The sequence below is a fragment of the Oncorhynchus tshawytscha genome, linkage group LG18 (assembly GCF_018296145.1).
Source record: "Oncorhynchus tshawytscha isolate Ot180627B linkage group LG18, Otsh_v2.0, whole genome shotgun sequence".
NCBI lineage: Eukaryota > Metazoa > Chordata > Actinopteri > Salmoniformes > Salmonidae > Oncorhynchus > Oncorhynchus tshawytscha.
Window position 1 is genome coordinate 18,041,522 of NC_056446.1, and position 18,755 is coordinate 18,060,276.

Genomic DNA, 18,755 nt, shown 5'->3' on the forward strand with positions numbered 1-18,755 from the left:
CTTCTTCGATATAGGGGGCGCTCTTTTAATTTTTGGATAAAAAAACGTTCCCGTTTTAAACAAGATATTTTGTCACGAAAACATGCTCGACTATGCATATAATTGACAGCTTTGGAAAGAAACCACTCTGACGTTTCCAAAACAGCAAAGATATTATCTGTGAGTGCCGCAGAACTGATGCTACAGGCGAAACCAAGATGACATTTCAAACAGGAAATGCCCCAGATTTTGAAGGCGCTGTGTTCCAATGTCTCCTTATATGGCTGTGAATGCGCCAGGGAATGAGCTTACACTTTCTGTCGTTTCCCCAAGGTGTCTGCAGCATTGTGACATATTTGTAGGCATATCATTGGAAGATTGACCATTTTACACTACATCTACCAGGTGCTCGCTTGGTGTCCTCCGTCGCAATTATTGCGTAATCTCCAGCTGCGTGTATTTTTCCATTTGCTTCCGAGGAGAAACCCAACTGCCACAAATGATTTATCATCGAATAGATATGTGAAAAACACCTTGAGGATTGATTCTAAACAACGTTTGCCATGTTTCTGTCGATATTATGGAGTTAATTTGGAAAAAAGTTTGGCGTTGTAATTACTGCATTTTCAGGGTTTTTTCTTAGCCAAACGTGATGAACAAAACGGAGCGATTTCTCCTACACAAATAATCTTTTCGGAAAAACTGAACATTTGCTATCTAACTGAGTGTCTCCTCATTGAATACATCCGAAGTTCTTCAAAGGTAAATTATTTTACTTGAATGCTTCTCTTGTTTTTGTGAAAATGTTGCCTGCTGAATGCTAGGCTTAATGCTATGCTAGCTATCAATACTCTTACACAAATGCTTGTGTAGCTATGGTTGAAAAGCATATTTTGAAAATCTGAGATGACAGTGTTGTTAACAAAAGGCTAAGCTTGTGAGTGAATATATTTCTTTCATTTCATTTGCGATTTTCATGAATAGTTAACGTTGCGTTATGGTAATGAGCTTGAGGCTATGATTACGCTCCCAGATACGGGATTGCTCGACGCAAGAAGTTAAGAAGGAAATATATTCCACAAATGAACTTTAGTCATCAATGCAAATGGTGGCTACTTTGAAGAATATATTTTGATTTGTTTACACTTTTTTGGTTACTACATGATTCCATATGAGTTATTTCATAGTTCTGATGTCTTCACTATTATTCTACAATGTAGAAAATATTCAATATTAAGTCAAAACCCTGTAATGAGTAGGTGTCCAAACTTTTGACTGGCACTGTACGTACATATGAAGCACTTGAGGGAGACAAAGAATGAAAGCATCGAGGACATGCATATTATTGTAGTCGTATTTATTTATTTTTTTAACAAAAAAAAACGTTTTTTCCCACCTGTACTGTGATTCATTATTAAAACTGGGGTCTTACATGATATTGTACTTTCCACTGAACATCACAAAGTTACCCTTTTTTATGTATGTTTACCTTTTTTTTCTCTTTTTTTCCTATACAATGATTTGTGCTTTGATACCTTAGATTTGAAAGACATGTTAATACAGTTAAGTGAATACCAGGGACTACTGACAAAAATGTCCAAAGAGTAAAATACACCGATCTTATACACACCATACAAAATACAGATATACATAAGAGTGACTGGCTGAATGCTCCCATTCATTTAGGTTGTTTATTTGCACAGCTTTTTACAAGCAACTGGGGAATCCAAATCCCAGTTCCAAAATGTATATATTATGAGATTGTACCCCCAAAATTTAGGGAACATAAGGTGCATTTCTTCAGAGTTCTTGATATCTGTGTGTACAAGCCTTTAAAAATGTTTTGGGGATGAACTGACGGCATCGCCCAGAATCAACTCTTTCCATGTATAAATGTGTATGACTGCATATATATATATATATATACACACAGATTCATGGGCATTCAATATTACATCTGCTGGAATGTTCCCCATACTACTCATTAAATCAAGTACTTCAAGCAACATGATTCACAGAAGATCAAACTATCTTTAATATTTCACTACTACTTCAGTAAGCGATGAACAACAACAAAAAGAAAGAAAGAAAATGCATAAGTGCACATGTTGAACAAAAAAATAATAAGTTCTACTTTTTTGTAAAAAAATGACAAAATCACAACTAGTGTAGCCAATCCAGCAGGAGAGAAAAAGGTACAAGCATTTAGAACTAACTACCATACTGTATGTGGGTGTCAATCCAAAATGTAAGTGCATATATATATATATTATATATATATATATATATATATATATATATATATATATATATATATATATATTATATATATATATATATATATATATATATATATATATAGAATATATATAGAATATATATATATATATATATTTATACAATACAGGTATATATTCTTGTAAATTTAATTATATGTATATACTTCCAAGTAAAGTGTATTCACTAACATATAAAGCCATTTTACAGTGTACATATTTTTTGCTCTAATTACGCCATAGCAAAACCCATGCTTTACATAGAAAAGGCATACACAACATTAAGAAAAATGTACAATTTATAAAACATGATACAATAAATAGTATTATAGAATTGCTGCTGTACACAAAAGCCATTTAATTTCACTCATATAAAAATATGTTTTAGTGCAACCTTACATATATTGATACTTCACATCATTCAGACTCAAGTGTCCAAAAAAGACGGGAAATTGCATTTATTACAAAGCTGATAAACTTTATATATTTACATCTCTTCCTGCTTAATATGCTTATAAGAATATAAGCAGAAAGTAAAGAAAAGGCACACACATTTGTACATTTAAAAGTACCAGACTGGAGTCCATAAGCAATTTGGTCAGGCTCATGGATAAGTTAACATATACTGTATGTATATTCTCTGAAACTTTAAATAAGAAATACATTGTTAAAATAGCAAACCAGGTTATAAAAGGCATGCTATACACATACATTGAAACTGCAGAGTATCTACTTAATTTGCTTGTGTTTGCATGTGTGTGTGTTTGAATGTCTGTCTCTCTGTGTTCTTGTGTTGTGTGTGTGCAATAGTATGGGTTGATGTTTTTACGTTGCACGTCCCTCCCTTTTTCAACATCGTTCACCTGTTCTCTGTGGAGTCCTTTGATATATCTTTACCTCTCTTTGTGCTTGCTGCCCTTTCTCCTGGGCCCTGTCGACCTGGTGACCTCTCCTTGACATGGTGGCCTGGCCCTGCCGTGGGACCCGCCGGGCCCTTTGATGTGGCCGACAGGGAGGTCTCTGAGCTGGAGCTGGAGGGTAGGGGGAGAGGGGAGGCCGAGCGGCCGGCCGGGGTCTGCCTAACCTCTAGGCCACTAAAGTGCTGAATCCTGCTGGGAGCGCTCTCCTGGGGGATGGGGTGAGGGGGATGGCAGGGGTGAGGCAGCGGGGAGCGGCGTCTCTGGTGGGGCTCTAAAGAGCACGCCACCACGCCTTTCTCCAGAGTGTCATGTTCCGTAGCGATGCGGAGAGAGGCGATAGCTTTGGTACATGTCTGTATGCTCTCCTCCTGCTGCTGATTGTCCTTGATGTCGGACATGTCTGCGCTGTCCCGGCGACTTCCTGACCTGGGTAAGGACGGGCTGGAGGAAGGAACCGGGGTCCTCTCCATTCTTTCATGACACTGGGGCAAATCGGTGGACCTGGTGGACCCCCTGACCAGCGGAAAGGACACTTCACTGGTGCTAGACTCCTCGGACGTGCTCTTCTGTAGAGGGAGGCGGGCAGGGTGGGCCAGGCCGGTGACGGAGGTGGCCACGGAGTGCACCATCTGGATGCCCCCGATAGGGATCATGGGGAAGGGGATGCGGACCTGCTGCTGGGAGTGCAGGGGGAGGTGGCTGAACAGGCCCTGGTGTGGCCGTGTGGACTCCTGGCTGCTGTGGGGAGGGGAACTCTTCCTCTGATCCTGAAACAATACAAGATGAATTCAGTACAAAATATAGTGGCCAAAGATAAATAGGGTCTGTGGATCTTCGACTATAGAATATGCAGAAAGTACTACGCATTTTCTCAATTTAAGTCAGGGGCGTAGGCACTGGTGGGCGCAGACACACCCACTGGGGAGCCAGGCCCACCCAATCAGATTGAGCAATCCCCCAATAACATATTTTTATTGTATAATGTTTTTATTATTATTATTACTTGTCAGTGTTCCAAACGGGGTGGGTCCCATTGATCATCAGTTATCATATAAAAAACGGACAACATTTGCCTCCAACCTATGGCAAAATGTGTAGAATTGCAGGTAATTAGCTGTAAAAAAAATAATTTTTCTCTCCACCCCATGGCAAAATGAGTAGAATTGCATGAAATGAGTTATAAAATTGTAAAATCTTCTCTCCGCCCTGTGGCAAAATATGTAGAATTGCAAGAAATGAACATTTAAACAAAAAATGTCTCTCTTCACTGTCATGAGGGGGGCCGCTAAAATGTTTTGTTCGCAAGGTGAGAATTAGTCAAATAATTATTAACTTAAAGACATAATAAAGTCATCAAATAAAATAAACGTAATATATGCAACATTTGCAATATTTATTAAAGTGAAGTAATGTTAATAAATAATGATTAATAAGTGATAGGCAGTAATGGGCAGTCACTACCCTCATGGGACTTTATTCATTGTTTTATTCTGTGCTGTTACAGCATTCAACCCACATAATGCATGGTGCATTTTAATGTTGAAAAAATATATATTTCTCAATAACTGATACAAAATCGAACCATCAGTCCAGTGATATAAAAAAAACTAGTAATTTAATGCCCATGATGTGCTGCGCAAGTAACAGGCTTTCCACATTTTGTTACCTTACAGACTTATTCAAAAATGGATTCAATAACAAAAAATCCTCATCTATCTACACACAATGACAAAGCAAAAACAGGTTTCAAGGGCCAAGAGAGTGCAAAGCTGTCATCAAGGCAAAGGGTGGCTACTTTGAAGAATTTCAAATATAAAATGTATTTTGATTTGTTTAACACTCTTTTGGATACTAAATTATTCCATATGTTTTATTTCATCGTTTTGATGTCTTCACTATTATTCTACAATGTAGAAATAGCCAAAATAAAGAAAAACACTGGAATGAGTAGGTGTCCAAACTTTTGACTGGTACTGTAAGTATTCATTGTCATTAAGGTGTATTGTGTGTAGATTGAGGAGGTAAAAAAAAAACAATTTGATCCATTTTAGAATAATGGCATAATTTGACAAAAGGTGGTAAAAGTCAATGGGCCGGAATTTTTTCCAAATGCACTGTATGAAAATAGGCAAATGCATGAAACAACATTTATTTACATTCAATGTAAATCGCCTATCGTTTTTAGGAATTGTATGTCATTGGAAATAGAACTCTGCCCTGTGCTTCTTCATACTATCAACAAACTATCGGTTGATAAGCAAATGCTGGTTAAGGTTAGTTTTAAAATATGGATTAGGGTAAGGGTTAAGGTTAGGGTTAAGTTTAGCATTAGGATAAGGGCTAGGGTTAGGGTTAGTACACATGTAGTTGAAAGGTTACTGATCATCTGTAGCGCTTCTACAGATGGACTATCCAAATGAAGTGTTACTTTGGATTTTAATGGATCTTGAGATGGTAGGAAAAATCAGCTCAAATACGACAAAACTATTACCAGCTAAAAAGAAGTCAAATATGAATATTAAAAAATATATATATATTATACAGCTGAAGCAGGCTCCATTTCACGCTTCATTTAAACTGTCCGGATTTAAAAAGAATCTTAAGAAAGAAAAAAAACAGTTACTAACCACTGAGTGATGAGCCAAGCTTACAGTACATTATGGCTACGGCTGGCTTATCTTTTTATCCCTCACTACCACGGAAACCAACCAGATGGTGGGGAGAAGTCAAGAATGACTCCACAGTGCAAGAATACTGCATTTTTCCCCTTTCCCCAGGGATTCTTAATTAGCCACATATATAAATAGAAACGACCGCAGAGACTGTAAGAGCACTCTATAGTGGGCCTGCACGGTTCCATTGTACTATAACTTTAAGTTAGACTCTCCATTTATCATCCTATAAAAGCAGGCACTAATAATACACTGAACAAAAATGTAAACTCAACATATAACAATTTCAACCATTTTACTCTGTTACAGTTCATATAAGGATATCAGTCAATTGAAATAAATAAATTAGGCCACAATCTATGGATTTCACATGACAGGGCAGGGGCGCATCCATGGGTGGACCTGGGATGGCATAGGCCCACGCATTTAGGAGCCAGGCCCACCCACTGGGAAGCCAGTCCCAGCAAATCAGATTGAGTTTTTTCCCCACAAAAGGGCTTTATTACAGACAGAAATACTCCTCAGTTTCATCAGTAATCCAGGTGGCTGGTCTCAGACGATCCCACAGGTAAAGAAGGTCTGAGGCTGGAGAGGTTACACATGGTCTGCGGTTTTGAGGCCGGTTGGAAGTACTGACAAATTCTCTAAAATGACGTTGGAGGCTGCTTATGGTAGAGAAATTAACCTTAAATTCTCTGGCAACAGCTCTGGTGGACATTCCTGCAGTCAGCATGCCAATTTCTCACTCCCTCAAAACTTGAGACATCTGTGGGACTGTGTTGTGTGACAAAACTGCACATTTTAGAGTGGCCTTTATTGTCCCCAGCACAAGGTGCACCTGTGTTATGATCATGCTGTTTTAATCAGCTTCTTGATATGCCACACCTGTCAGGTGGATGGATTGTCTTGGCAAAGGAGAAATGTTCACGAACAGGGAATTAAACAAATGTGTGCACAACATTCGAGAAATAAGATTGTTGTGCATATGGAAAGATTCAGGGATCTTTTATTTCAGCACATGAAACATGGGACCAACACATGTTGCATTTATATTTTTCTTCAGTATATATACACTACCATTCAAAAGTTCGTGGTCACTTAAAAATGTCCTTGTTTTTGAAAGAAAAGCACATTTTTTGTCCATTAAATTAACATCAAATTGAAATACAGTGTAGACATTGTTAATGTTGTAAATGACTATTGTAGCTGGAAACGGCTGATTTTTTAATGGAATATCTACAGTTGAAGTTGGAAGTTTACATAAACCTTCGCCAAATACTTTTCAACTCAGTTTTTCATCATTCCTGACATTGAATCCTAGAAATAATTCCCTGTCATAGGTCAGATAGGATCCCACTTTATTTGAATAAATGTGAAATGTCAGAATAATAGTAGAGATGATTATTTTAGCTTTTATTTCTTTCATCACATTCCCAGTGGGTCAGAAGTTTTCATACACTCAATTAGTATTTGAAGGCATTACCTTTAAATAGTTTAACTTGGGTCAAACGTTTCCGGTAGCCTTCCACAAGCTTCCCACAATAAATTGGGTGAATTTTGGCCCATTCCTCCTGACAGAGCTGGTGTAACTGAGTCAGGTTTGTAGGCCTCCTTGCTCGCACACGCTTTTTCAATTCTGCCCATACATGTTCTATAGGTGTGAGGTCAGGGCTTTGTGATGGCCACTCCAATAACTTGACTTTGTTGTCCTTTGTTGTCCTTTTGCCACCACTTTGGAAGTATGCTTGGGGTCATTGTCCATTTGGAAGTACCATTTGCAACCAAGCTTTAACTTCCTGACTGATGTCTTGAGATGTTGCTCAATATATCCACATAATTTTTCTCCCTCATGAAGCCCTCTATTTTGTGAAGTGCACCAGTCCCTCCTGCAGCAAAGTACACCCACAAAATGATGCTGCTGCCACACTCGTGCTTCACGGTTGGGATGGTGTTCTTCGGCTTGCAAGCATCCCCCTTTTTCCTCCAAACATAACGATGGTCATTATGGCCAAACAGTTCTATTTTGTTTCATCAGACCACAGGAGATGGGATTGATTTGCACTTTTCGCACCAAAGTACGTTCATCTCTAGGAGACAGAATGCATCTCCTTCCTGAGCGGTATGACGGCTGTGTGGTCACATGGTGTTTATACTTGATCACTATTGTTTGTACAGATGAACATGGTACCTTAAGGTGTTTGGAAATTGCTCTCAAGGATGAACCAGACTTGTGGTGGTCCGCAATTCTTTTTCTGAGGTCTTGGCTGATTTCTTTTGATTTTCCCATGATGTCAAGCAAAGAGGCACTGAGTTTGAAGGTAGGCCTTGAAATACATCCACAGGTACACCTCCAATTGACTCAAATGATGTCAATTAGCCTATCAGAAGCTTCTAAAGCCATGACATAATTTTCTGGAGTCCATGCACCGACAAACTGAGGCTGTTTTGAGGGCAAAATGTGTGGGGGGGGTGCAACTCAATATTATGAATGTGTTCCTAATGTTTGGTAAACTCAGTGTATATTATGCCAGTAAGGAGCTGTTCATGAAGGCTGATGTGCAATGTTTATATAATAGAATAGAAGAGTTGAATACATTCTGGAACACTTACTGTCTCCATCTCTGAGTGGCTTCTGCTACGCTGGCCCATTGGCACGATCTCTGAGTGTAGGTGCTGGCCCAGACTCCAGGGGGCACTGTGATGGTGCATGCCCCTCCTGGGGGAGACAGGTCTGATCATGCCCCGGTGGCGACTCCGTGGAGACAGCTCCCTCCTGCCCACCAGTTCTCTGCCCGGTGACATGGGGCGTCCGGCGTGGGACAGGGGTGAGATGTGACTCCTGGGGGAAAGGTCCCTGCGGGGCGAGAGGTCCCTTCTGAAGGAGATGTCCCTCTTGGGGGAGTGGTGCCTGAGAGGGGACACCTCTCTGTGGGGTGATAGGCGGCCATGGGGGGACAGGTCCCGTCGGGGGAAGAGGTACTTGCGTGAAGTGGAGGTGGGGGATGGCTCTCGGAGAGGGGAGGCGTCCAGGCCTGGGGAAGAGAGGCGAGACAGGGACAGGTCGAATGATGAGGAGCTGTGAGCTGGGGAAAGGCCAAAGTCCTCGTCCATGGAGCTGGGTACGTCTAGCCTGCTCTTATAGTCCTCCCCCAGGGCGCCCTGCAGCAGCTGTTGGTACTCTGCCATCTGGCCCTGGCCTGCACCCTCACTGGGCACCATGAGCTGGGTGATCTGAATGCTGGGCAGGCTGGTGAAGTAGCTGAAGAGGGGTGGTTTGGAGCAGTGGCCCAGCAGGTCTGAGGAGCAGGCGCCCTGAGAGTCCGTGACAGACAGAGATGGTATGCCATAGGGCTGAGGGCTGGTGCTTCTGGAGCGAGTCTTCGGCGTGGATTCGCCATCGTAATCGTCGTCATCATCTTCATCGTCGTCCACCTCATCCCCGTCATCCTCGCCACCATCAGAATCATCGGCGTCTGAGAACTGGTGGTCAGCCATGATGCCTGACATCTTCCCAGTCTCCCTCTGGCCATCCTCGACATTGTCTAAAAAGAAACACATGGTTTATCCAACCGTTGATCCAGTCAAACCCTATGCAAATGCAGTAACAGTAGCCTACTTTGTTCTGCAAGACAAATAAACAGAATTTAGTGCAGTCTTAACAAGGAAATGAGACATACAAACACAGTAGTGCTTTTCTATTTAGGCGTTTACAAAACTTTTACAGCATCTGCAATTGACTTATTTTGTATTGAATGGGTCACTGGTGTTCTTTCCCACTTAATGCTAAATGATGGGATACAAGCAGGGAAAATGTGAACTGTGTATCTTTAAAGTTGGTCATTTTACATAAACCTGACAGAGGCGGTTCCTGTTTTTCATTACAATAATTGTTCCTCAAGAACCGCACCAGTGCAACATACAGCGCCCAGTATTGATCAAATATTGGCTCATCTCTATAAAATATGCTCAGTAAGTCTGTCTGATTCATACCAGCTTCTTCGGCGTCCGCATCCTCCACAGATGTCACTGACACCCCGAGCTCCAAGCACTTCTTCATGTGGGCTTTCGACTTCATGTGTTTAGTCAGGTTTCCTGAAACAAGAGTTTACGACTTTTAAAATGTCTTACTGGAAGCAGCATAGGCCGCCTGGCCTTTCAATTCACTCATCAACACTCCACTGCAGGAGAGAGAGAACCCTGCAACCCTTCTAACGCAATGCAGACAGAAGTCTGTACATAAATCCTTTTCCAATGTGATCACTGTTTTTGTTTGAACTATCATGTTAAAGTGCTTGAGAAGAAAGGTGTACATTTGCATACATGTGGTTATATGAAATGGAAGAAGGAAACCCACCTTTGGTTTTAAAAGCAAAGTTGCAGAACTTGCAGACATACGGCCGGACATCGGTGTGTGTGCGGATATGTTTCTTCAGCATGCTTGGCTTCTTACAGCGGATCCCACACTCTTCACAGATGTACTTCCCTCTTCCTCTGCCCCGCACGTAAACATAGTCTTCATTGGATTTGTACCTGAAATCATAACAAGATCAGATTATTCAACATTATTAGAGGGTTTTGAGTATATCGAAGCATGTGTTAAGGGAGCAAATATCAAATACATCAAACAGCTAACTTTACATTGGGAAAGTTAGCCTGCAACTGCTCAGAGAAAATAATTCCAGTGCCAGATTCAACTGGGTATTGGTCAGACATTTTTACAGCTGTTCTCGTTTCTGAAATTGAATTATATAAAGAAAAAAATCTAACTGTATATGGTAATATCTTCAAAGGGATATTCAAGACACCGTATGTTATTGTGATTAGAAAAAAAAAATGATTTCAAAAATCATTTGGAAATCTATTTATCGCTTGAACCAAAGTAAATAGGTTAACCGAAGCCTCACGGACAGTAGTCAATAACACCACGGCAGTTAAACAACAAAACTATGCTCTACTGTATTTCCATAAAAACAGTAGCCTATGCTAGTAACACCTTTCAACCACAATTAAAAGCCATCTGAAAAATACATTCTGCTTTATATATACTGTGCATTCGGAAAGTATTCAGACCCCTTGACATTTTCCACATTTCTACTTTACAGCCTTATTTTTCCTCATTAATCTACACATAATGACAAAGCGAAAACAGGTTTTTAGATATTTATGCAAATGTATTGAAAAATAAAAACAGAAAAACCTTATTTACATAAGTATTCAAACCCTTTGCTATGAGACTCGAAATTGAGCTCAGGTGCATCCTGTTTCCATTGACCATCCATGAGATTTTTCTACAACTTGATTGGAGTCCACCTGTGGTAAATCCAATTGATTGGACATGATTTGGAAAGGCACACACCTGTCTATATGAGGTCCCACAGTTGACAGTGCATATCAGAGCAAAAATCAAGCCATGAGATCAAAGGAATTTTCATGGAGCTGCGAGACAGGACTGTGCTGAGGCACAGATCTGGGGAAGGGTACCAAATAAAATGTCTGCAGCATTGAAGGTCCCCAAGAACACAGTGGCCGTCATCATTCTTAAATGGAAGAAATTTGGAACCACCAAGACTCTTCCTAGAGCTGGCCGCCCAGTCAAACTGAGCAATCGGCGGGGAGAAGGACCTTGGTCAGGGAGGTGAACCCAATGGTCACTCTGAAAGAGCTCCAGAGTTCCTCTGTGGAGATGGGAGAACCTTCCAGAAGGACAACCATATCTGCAGCACTCCACCAATCAGGCCTTTATGGTAGTGACCAGACAGAAGCCACTCCTCAGTAAAAGGCACATGACAGCCCGCTTTAAGTTTGCCAAAAATCTCCTAAATACTCTCAAACCATGAGAAACAATATTCTCTAGTCTGATGAAACCAATATTTAACTTTTTGGCCTCAATGCCAAGTGTCACATCTGGAGGAAACCTGGCACCATACCTACGGTGAAGTACGGTGGTGGAAGCATCATTCTGTGGGGATGTTATTCAGTGGCAGTGACTGGGAGACTAGTCAGGATCGAGGGAAAGATGAACGGAGCAAAGTATCGAGAGATCTTTGATGAAAACCTGCTCCAGAGTGCTCAGGACTACAGACTTGGGTGACAGTTCACCTTCCAACAGGACAACAACCCTAAGCACACAGCCAAGACAACTCAGGCTCCGGGAAAAGTCTCTGAATGTCCTCGAGTGGCCCAGCCAGAGCCCGGACTTGAACCCGATCGCCCATCTCTGGAGAAACCTGAAAACATCTGTGCAGTGACTTTCCCCATCCAACCTGACAGAGCTTGAGAGGATCTGCAGGGAAGAATGGCAGAAACTCCCCAAATACAGATGTGCCAAGACTGTACTGCTGTACAGTCTGTATACAAGACTGTATACCCAAGAAGACTCAAGGCTGTAATCGCTGCCAAAGGTGCTTCAACAAAATACTGAGTAAAGGGTCTGAATACTTATGTAAATATTTAGTATTGTTTAGTATTTTAATACATTTGCAAACATTTCTAAAAACCGGTTTTTGCTTTGTCATTATGTGTAAATTGTGTGAAACCTCATCGTGTGTAACACCGTGTTTAATCGTGTGTAAATTGATGAGAAAATGTATTTAAATTAGATTTTAGAATAAGGCTGTAACATAACAAAATATGGAAAATGTCAAGGGGTCTGAATACATTCTGAATGCAGTGTATACATCCTATTTCTGCGGAAAAAGCCTTCAAGTCCATGAAAAGCAGTAATTTGACAAAATCATGTAATAGCTACATTTCAGTTACCACAGTAATTGTTTTATCATTCTCATATAACATAGGCCATGAAGAAGTGGTTTCAGCCACCAGGCATTAAATCCAACTTAACCACAAAATATTTCAGATTTAAGTGCTGATAATTTCTATACAAACCTGTACATTTTGTATAGAAGTCACAACATTATAACAATTTAAGCAGCCGTCTCCAGAAGGTTCCACACTGATATCAAAAGGCTTTCAATTACATTTTAATGGCTAATGGCAGCCATCTTGACATACCCTCCTTCAAAGATTCTGATGCGAGTGGGCTCAGCCTGCTTTGAGGAGGCCTCCTCTCCATGGTCCTCCTTGATTCGATCCCTGGAGCTCAGCCCCTTGATTTTCTTCCCATATTTGCTCACATCTAGCTGCATGAGCTCTGGCTTCATCTGCAAATGGAAAACATGCATTACACTAAGTTAAATCCTCGCAAACAGACAAAAACACTTGATGGCAGATGTAATGAAATGTCGGCTCAAAAATAACATTTTACTGTACCTAAGATTGCTTTATAATATTGTAGGGGATTTCAAACTTTCTAAAACTTACATGTGAGTTATGAAATCTGTAATGCTTATTTAGTAAATGTAAATGTAGTAGATTGTGAACAAGAGGCAAATGTGATGTGTTGATTACCTGCTCAAACTTCTGCTTCCAAGCAAGAGAGGACACAAGTTTTCCAGTTCCAGGTTGATACATAGCAGCCATCGTGTAGGTTTCTGTGTTCTTCCTCTGCTTGGATCGGAGCAGGGCCAGAGTAGCCTTGGTGCTGAGGCTGAGAGGGTTGGGGTTGTAGGAGCTGACGCACCAGGAGCCGTAGACAGAAGTCAGGGGAGTCGTCTGAGCGTTGTTTGGCTTGGTGTAATTCAGGAAGCACCAACTGACACTGGTTGCCGTGCGAAGACTGGGGAACTGAAAGAACTGCTGAATGTCTGCCAGATCTGTGAGCAGCAGAGTGCTTCCAGCAGCGCCCCCACTCTGATTGGCAGCCAGCTGCACCAGCATGTTGACAGGGATCTTGCTGCCCATGGGTGGCTTGGCCTCCTCTGGAGTGTCACTGGAGGAGACCATGGACTGTGGGCTGGAGCTAGCCTCTGGGGTGAAGGAGTCGTCAACATCCAGCTCCTCTGGGGACTCTCTGCCACCAGGGGTGTCCATCACAATTTGCAGAGGGGGAGTGAAGCTGTCAGCTGGTGGCACATCGGGTATGTGAGGTGCGTTGGAACGCACTGGGATTTGGGTGGAAGGGAAGTCTGCTGGTGGGGAGGAGGACATCCTCTCCTGATCGTCCATTGAACCCTCACTCTTTAGAGATGCATGCTTTGGTAACTTGACGCTGTCCTTCGAAGCACTCAGCTCAACAGCGCTCAGCTCTTTTACAATCTGACCGTACATCTTCTCCTCCTTGACCCGTTTCTGCTGTTTGGTCTCTATAAAGAGTTCCAGGCTACTGGCTGGTGATAACATCCGCTTGCTTCCCCCGATACTGGAGGACGCATCCGTGGTGGAGATGGTTCTCGATGTCAACGACAGCGGAATTCCCGTGTTTAGTCTCCCATGTTCAGTGTTCAGATCTGGAACTTTCCAGAGTGGATAACGTGGAGCTCCCTCAGGCTGACCAAGGATCTGAGATAAGTTGAAGCAAACTCCGTGCTTTGAAACACTGCCACCTGGGAGTGAATTGGATGATGCATTCTCTGAGCATATGACTCTTGCTGAATAAGCGCTCTGGCTGTGGTTAGTTAAGAGCTGTGAAACACTTGTGTACATAACACTTCCGTAAGATGGCACGTGAGTCTGTATCCTAACGGGGATTAGCATACCTGGGAGTGATGGCTGTGATCCTGCATTCTGAGTGGCGAAGATTGGCTGGACCTGTTGCAGGAGCATTTTACTCTCGGTGAGGGCCACTTTAGACGGTGGAGAGCTGTAATGCTGGGCCTGGGGGGAGACTCTGGAGGGATACTGGTAGTTCTGACTGATAACACCGTCAGCCTTAATGTCACACTGCTCCTGGATCTGCTGTAGCTGATGATGAGGTGGGTGGGATTTCTGGAGCATGTGCGGTATACTAGGCTGTCTGATATGTAGTTTCTGTAACTGGTGTGGCTGGAAAGCCAGATGTTGCTTGTGTCTCTGTGTTGACTCCGGATGCCAGAACAGGCCGGGCTGAAATGGCAGGAAAGGCAGTGAAGCCAAGCTGCTCTGGAGTGAGGAGTATTGCATGGCTTCCTGGCTGATGAGCTCATGACTTGGATGCTCTACCTCTGATGACTGTTGACTTGGCAGACAAGATGACTTCTGGAACAGTGTTGGGTCTTCCTGGCTGTCCTCACTAATTCTCTGTTGCAGAAGATGATAAGGTGACCCTCTCTTGGGTCTTGCTACTTCGCTGGCTGATGCACCATGAGAACTTTGAGAGGATGGGGGGCTCTGCCAAGATAAAGGTCCATGGTCTGAGTGCTCTTGCTTGATGGTCATTTCGAGACCACCTTGATCATGCACCACTGTCTCAGGGTAAACGCTAAGGGATGCCTGCCTTACTAGGTAGCCCCTTCTCCGTTCTTTAATGGCTGATGCACTGGAGTAAATCTCTCCCTGTCTGGATGATGTTGAGAGACTGCCATAGTCAAAGGACTTGCTACGGATCTCTGGGATCTCGGTGGCCAGAGCACAGGGAGCCTGTTCGGATGAGGATCGTCGCATCTCCCTCTGCTGGTGATGGCCGGGGATGGTGAGAGAGTTGCCACTGTACTCAGACTGCTTGCCAAAGTCATCCTGCTTGGTCGGTGACACAGACTTCAGGTTTTCTTCCTTGTCAAAGGACATAGAGAAGTTGGAGCTGTGGGACAGGTTGCTTTCCTGGCTTGGGCTCCTGGACAGGCTGGTGCAGGACTCAAAGCTGGAATCCCCAGAGGAGTGCTCCAAGTCTGCCAAACGCAGACGCTTCTTTTTAGGAGGCAGCTTCTCCGTAGGGAGCTGGGACAGTGTCTCACTCCTCTGGGGCCACTGGAATTCTTCAACGTGCTTCTCTGGCTCCTTGGTCAGTACATCAGGCTCTTTCTCAGGTTTATCTGGCTCCTCCGTCACCCTGATCTCAGGCACTTGGATGTTAGGCTGCCGCACCAGTTTGGGGGGCATGTGACAGGGCTGGTTGGGTGAAGCTAAATCACTGTTGCTCTGCTGCTCCATGCTCTCAGACCTCAGGATAGAGTCCGGGCTCTGCACATCTTCTGTGTTTTCTGTATCTGACTGCTCTGAATATTGGCTAGAGGATTTGTCTTGCAGGTAGGCTGGGTGCTCGAAGGACTCTGACTTCTCGAAGGAGTTTGGCCTACTGAGTGAGTTTGTGTGCTGAATGACAGAGATAACGTTGCCAGTTGCCTTTCTGTCAGAGTCTGGGACTAGCACTACATCCTCTGAGCACATACTACTACAGCATGTTTCAAAACTGTCTGATTGGCTATGTGCATTGTACATGGATCCTATGGATCCTTTCCCAGTAGGTATTGCCCTTGAACCTACTTGACTACCTTGTTTTGAATCATAATCCCCAACCATATCTACTGAGCCACTACTGTCATACTGGCCTGGGCCATCCTCCTCGTCCCCTACACTCTTTTCCTTCCTGCGTTTACGAGTGGCAATCTCTGTCATTCCCACTTTAGTACCATAAGGGCTGTATGCTGTATGCTCTGGCACCACAGGACTACGCTCCCCTAGCTTTAAAACCACAAATGGGGCTGTGTTCTTGGGAATGTGTCCATAGGTTTCAGTTTCGCCATGCCCTTCATGTGCTGAATGATCTAAAGCTGCCTGTCTCCTAAGCCTCCTAAGACCGGCAGCACCCGGGTAGAAGACATCATCAGAGGTCATCATCTCGTCGAAGGAGTGGCTCACTCTTATCCCCGGGGGGACGTTGAGGTTGGTCGGGGAGGATGTTGGCATTGAGTTACTCCTAATGAGTGGCCCTGAATCAGGAGCCTCTAATAGACCTGTGTTGCTTTGGCAAGGGCTTGTGGGATACTGCTTAGGGTCAACACCTGCTAGTAGATGCGCTTCACTGTTATCATTACGGAAGAATATATGATCTTCAGATATCTTCCCCATGATTAGGTTAGAGTCTTGGCCAACAGTGGCCATGCCTACTGCAATGGATTGTCTCGATCTAGGAGAGTTAGGTTTGTAATACCAAGTCCGACCAAACATGATCTCCTCGTAGGACTTTGCGTTTGTGTTGGGAGGGCTGATCTGTTGCTCCGCACTCTCTGAAAGAGAGAAGTAGCCGGAATCTGTGCTGCCTTTGCTGTGTGGACTCAGAAGGTTCAGGGACTGCTGGGACTGCTGGTCTGAGTCCTGTGATCCCTTCCTATCTGTCAGTTTCAGAGCCAGTCTCTGTTTTATAGTAGGAGAGTCATCCACGCGGCTCACCTGTGAGCTGATGTGAGAAGCCTTGAGTTCCATGAATGGGGGGCACTCCATTGCTGTTGGTGGGATCCCTTGTTTTGGGACAATTAGGATAGGCACTTTCATGGATGCCATAGCTAGTTCCTCAGCTGAGTCAGCATATGCCGGCTCCCCACCCTTCTCCATTGTGCTTTTGTCCATTTCAAATGATATCTGGGGGATGGGGCTGACTTTGTCCATAAACATAGAGACCTCTGCCGTCTCCTCGTCGGTGTCCGTGCTCTGTTCACCATCTGAGTGTACATCTGTCTCTCCCACTGAGGACGCTTGATCCATGTCTGTGCGTGAAGCTGCCAGTTCGGAGAATGGGACTAGTCCTGCTTTGATGGCATGGGCATGAGATTTTCGGTGTTTGTACAAATTACTCTTGGTTTTAAAGGAGAACCCGCAGGGGACACAAGGGTAGGGGCGTTCCCCAGTGTGTGAACGAATGTGCTTCTTCAGCACGCTGGGTTTCGCACAAGCCCTTCCACAGTAGTGGCAGATGTACTTTCCTGGCTTCTTGGGTTTCTGCTCCTTCTTGTATCCCTCTTCTGGCAGCTCCGGCCCTGATTTGGAATACTGGCCAAAAGAACTGGGTAAACTGGGAGATTTCTGACGAGAGAAAACTCCATGGGCACGGGAGTGTCCAGGGAATATGTCGTCGGATGGGAGCTGTCCAGCGAAAGGCCAGGCATGGGCCTCCAGACCAGGCTGTGGCTTGGCTCCGGACAGGAAGCGCTCTTGCATGGGCTGCTGTGGGTACTGTTGTGGTAACTGGTAGGAGTAAGTACGGGGGAAAGCCTGTGTGTATTGACTGTCTTGATGCGGCTGACCCATTGCAGTTGATAACATCTTCCCAGAGCCATACTTTTGTGCTGAGCCAGTAATATTGCTGCCACTGGCACCACTTTGCAGGCTTTCACGATGCGAGTGCCTTTTTCCCTCCAGGTCAGCGAAAGTGCTTCTTTTTGTGACAGCTGAGGGCTCGGAGACCCACTTCCTTTGTAGCTTCTCCCGTGGCTCCTTGGTGGATTTTTGACCAGAAGCGGATTCATGTGGCTCCATTGTCCAACTATACTTCCTTTGGGGTTCTCAAAGGTCAAATGTCAGATGATGTAGTTCTCAAATGAAGGGGCCTTCCATTGCTGAAGTCGTTTTGGGTTGTTCTACATTTGAGTCACAAAGATCCTCTATAGTGGGCATCAGAACACTTTCTTTCTGTCAAGCATACTGTAAACTTGCATCAGCCCTTCAATTTTCTTTTTGTTTATTAAATGTATCAAGACCTTAGAGTGATCTGAAAATTCAAACAGAACATGAATAAATTCCATGTACTGTGAAACAAAACGTGGTTTTAAAAATCATGATTCGGTATAAAATATCTATTACTGAACACTTACCAGTCTGAAAAAAAAAGGTTTTGTTGATATCCCTCCTTTTACAACTTCCAAGAGAATCTTTATGTACGACCTGGAGAGAGGAGAGGGAAACAATTCAATGATTGAAACAAAGCATTTACTGTGAAGTCAGTTAATAACTTATGTCTCTATGATTTTCCTCCATTTTCAAAAAATTAATCGCAGTTCAGTCATCTACAGTTGAAGTCGAAAGCTTACATAAACTTTGCCAAATACATGTAATCTCCGTTTTTCACAATTCCTGACATTTAATCCTTGTAAAAATTCCCT

The 18,755-nt window shown here is 43.3% G+C and overlaps 1 protein-coding gene across 3 annotated transcripts in view; it reads right to left on the reverse strand.

The window, feature by feature from the left end:
• Positions 1-2,589: 2,589 nt before the first annotated feature.
• Positions 2,590-18,755, reverse strand: part of LOC112217627 (transcription factor HIVEP2) — an 88,419-nt gene continuing 72,253 nt past the window's right edge. For all 3 annotated transcript variants that reach the window (XM_042300744.1, XM_042300743.1, XM_042300745.1), the window contains 7 exons: positions 18,468-18,537; positions 13,255-18,364; positions 12,859-13,007; positions 10,202-10,377; positions 9,838-9,939; positions 8,458-9,389; positions 2,590-3,942 (listed from right to left, as the gene is read on the reverse strand). In XM_042300744.1, the coding sequence (XP_042156678.1) occupies positions 3,115-3,942; positions 8,458-9,389; positions 9,838-9,939; positions 10,202-10,377; positions 12,859-13,007; positions 13,255-18,132 (7,065 nt within the window). In that variant the 5' untranslated portion in view covers positions 18,133-18,364; positions 18,468-18,537 and the 3' untranslated portion in view covers positions 2,590-3,114. The remainder of the gene's footprint in view (positions 3,943-8,457; positions 9,390-9,837; positions 9,940-10,201; positions 10,378-12,858; positions 13,008-13,254; positions 18,365-18,467; positions 18,538-18,755) is intronic.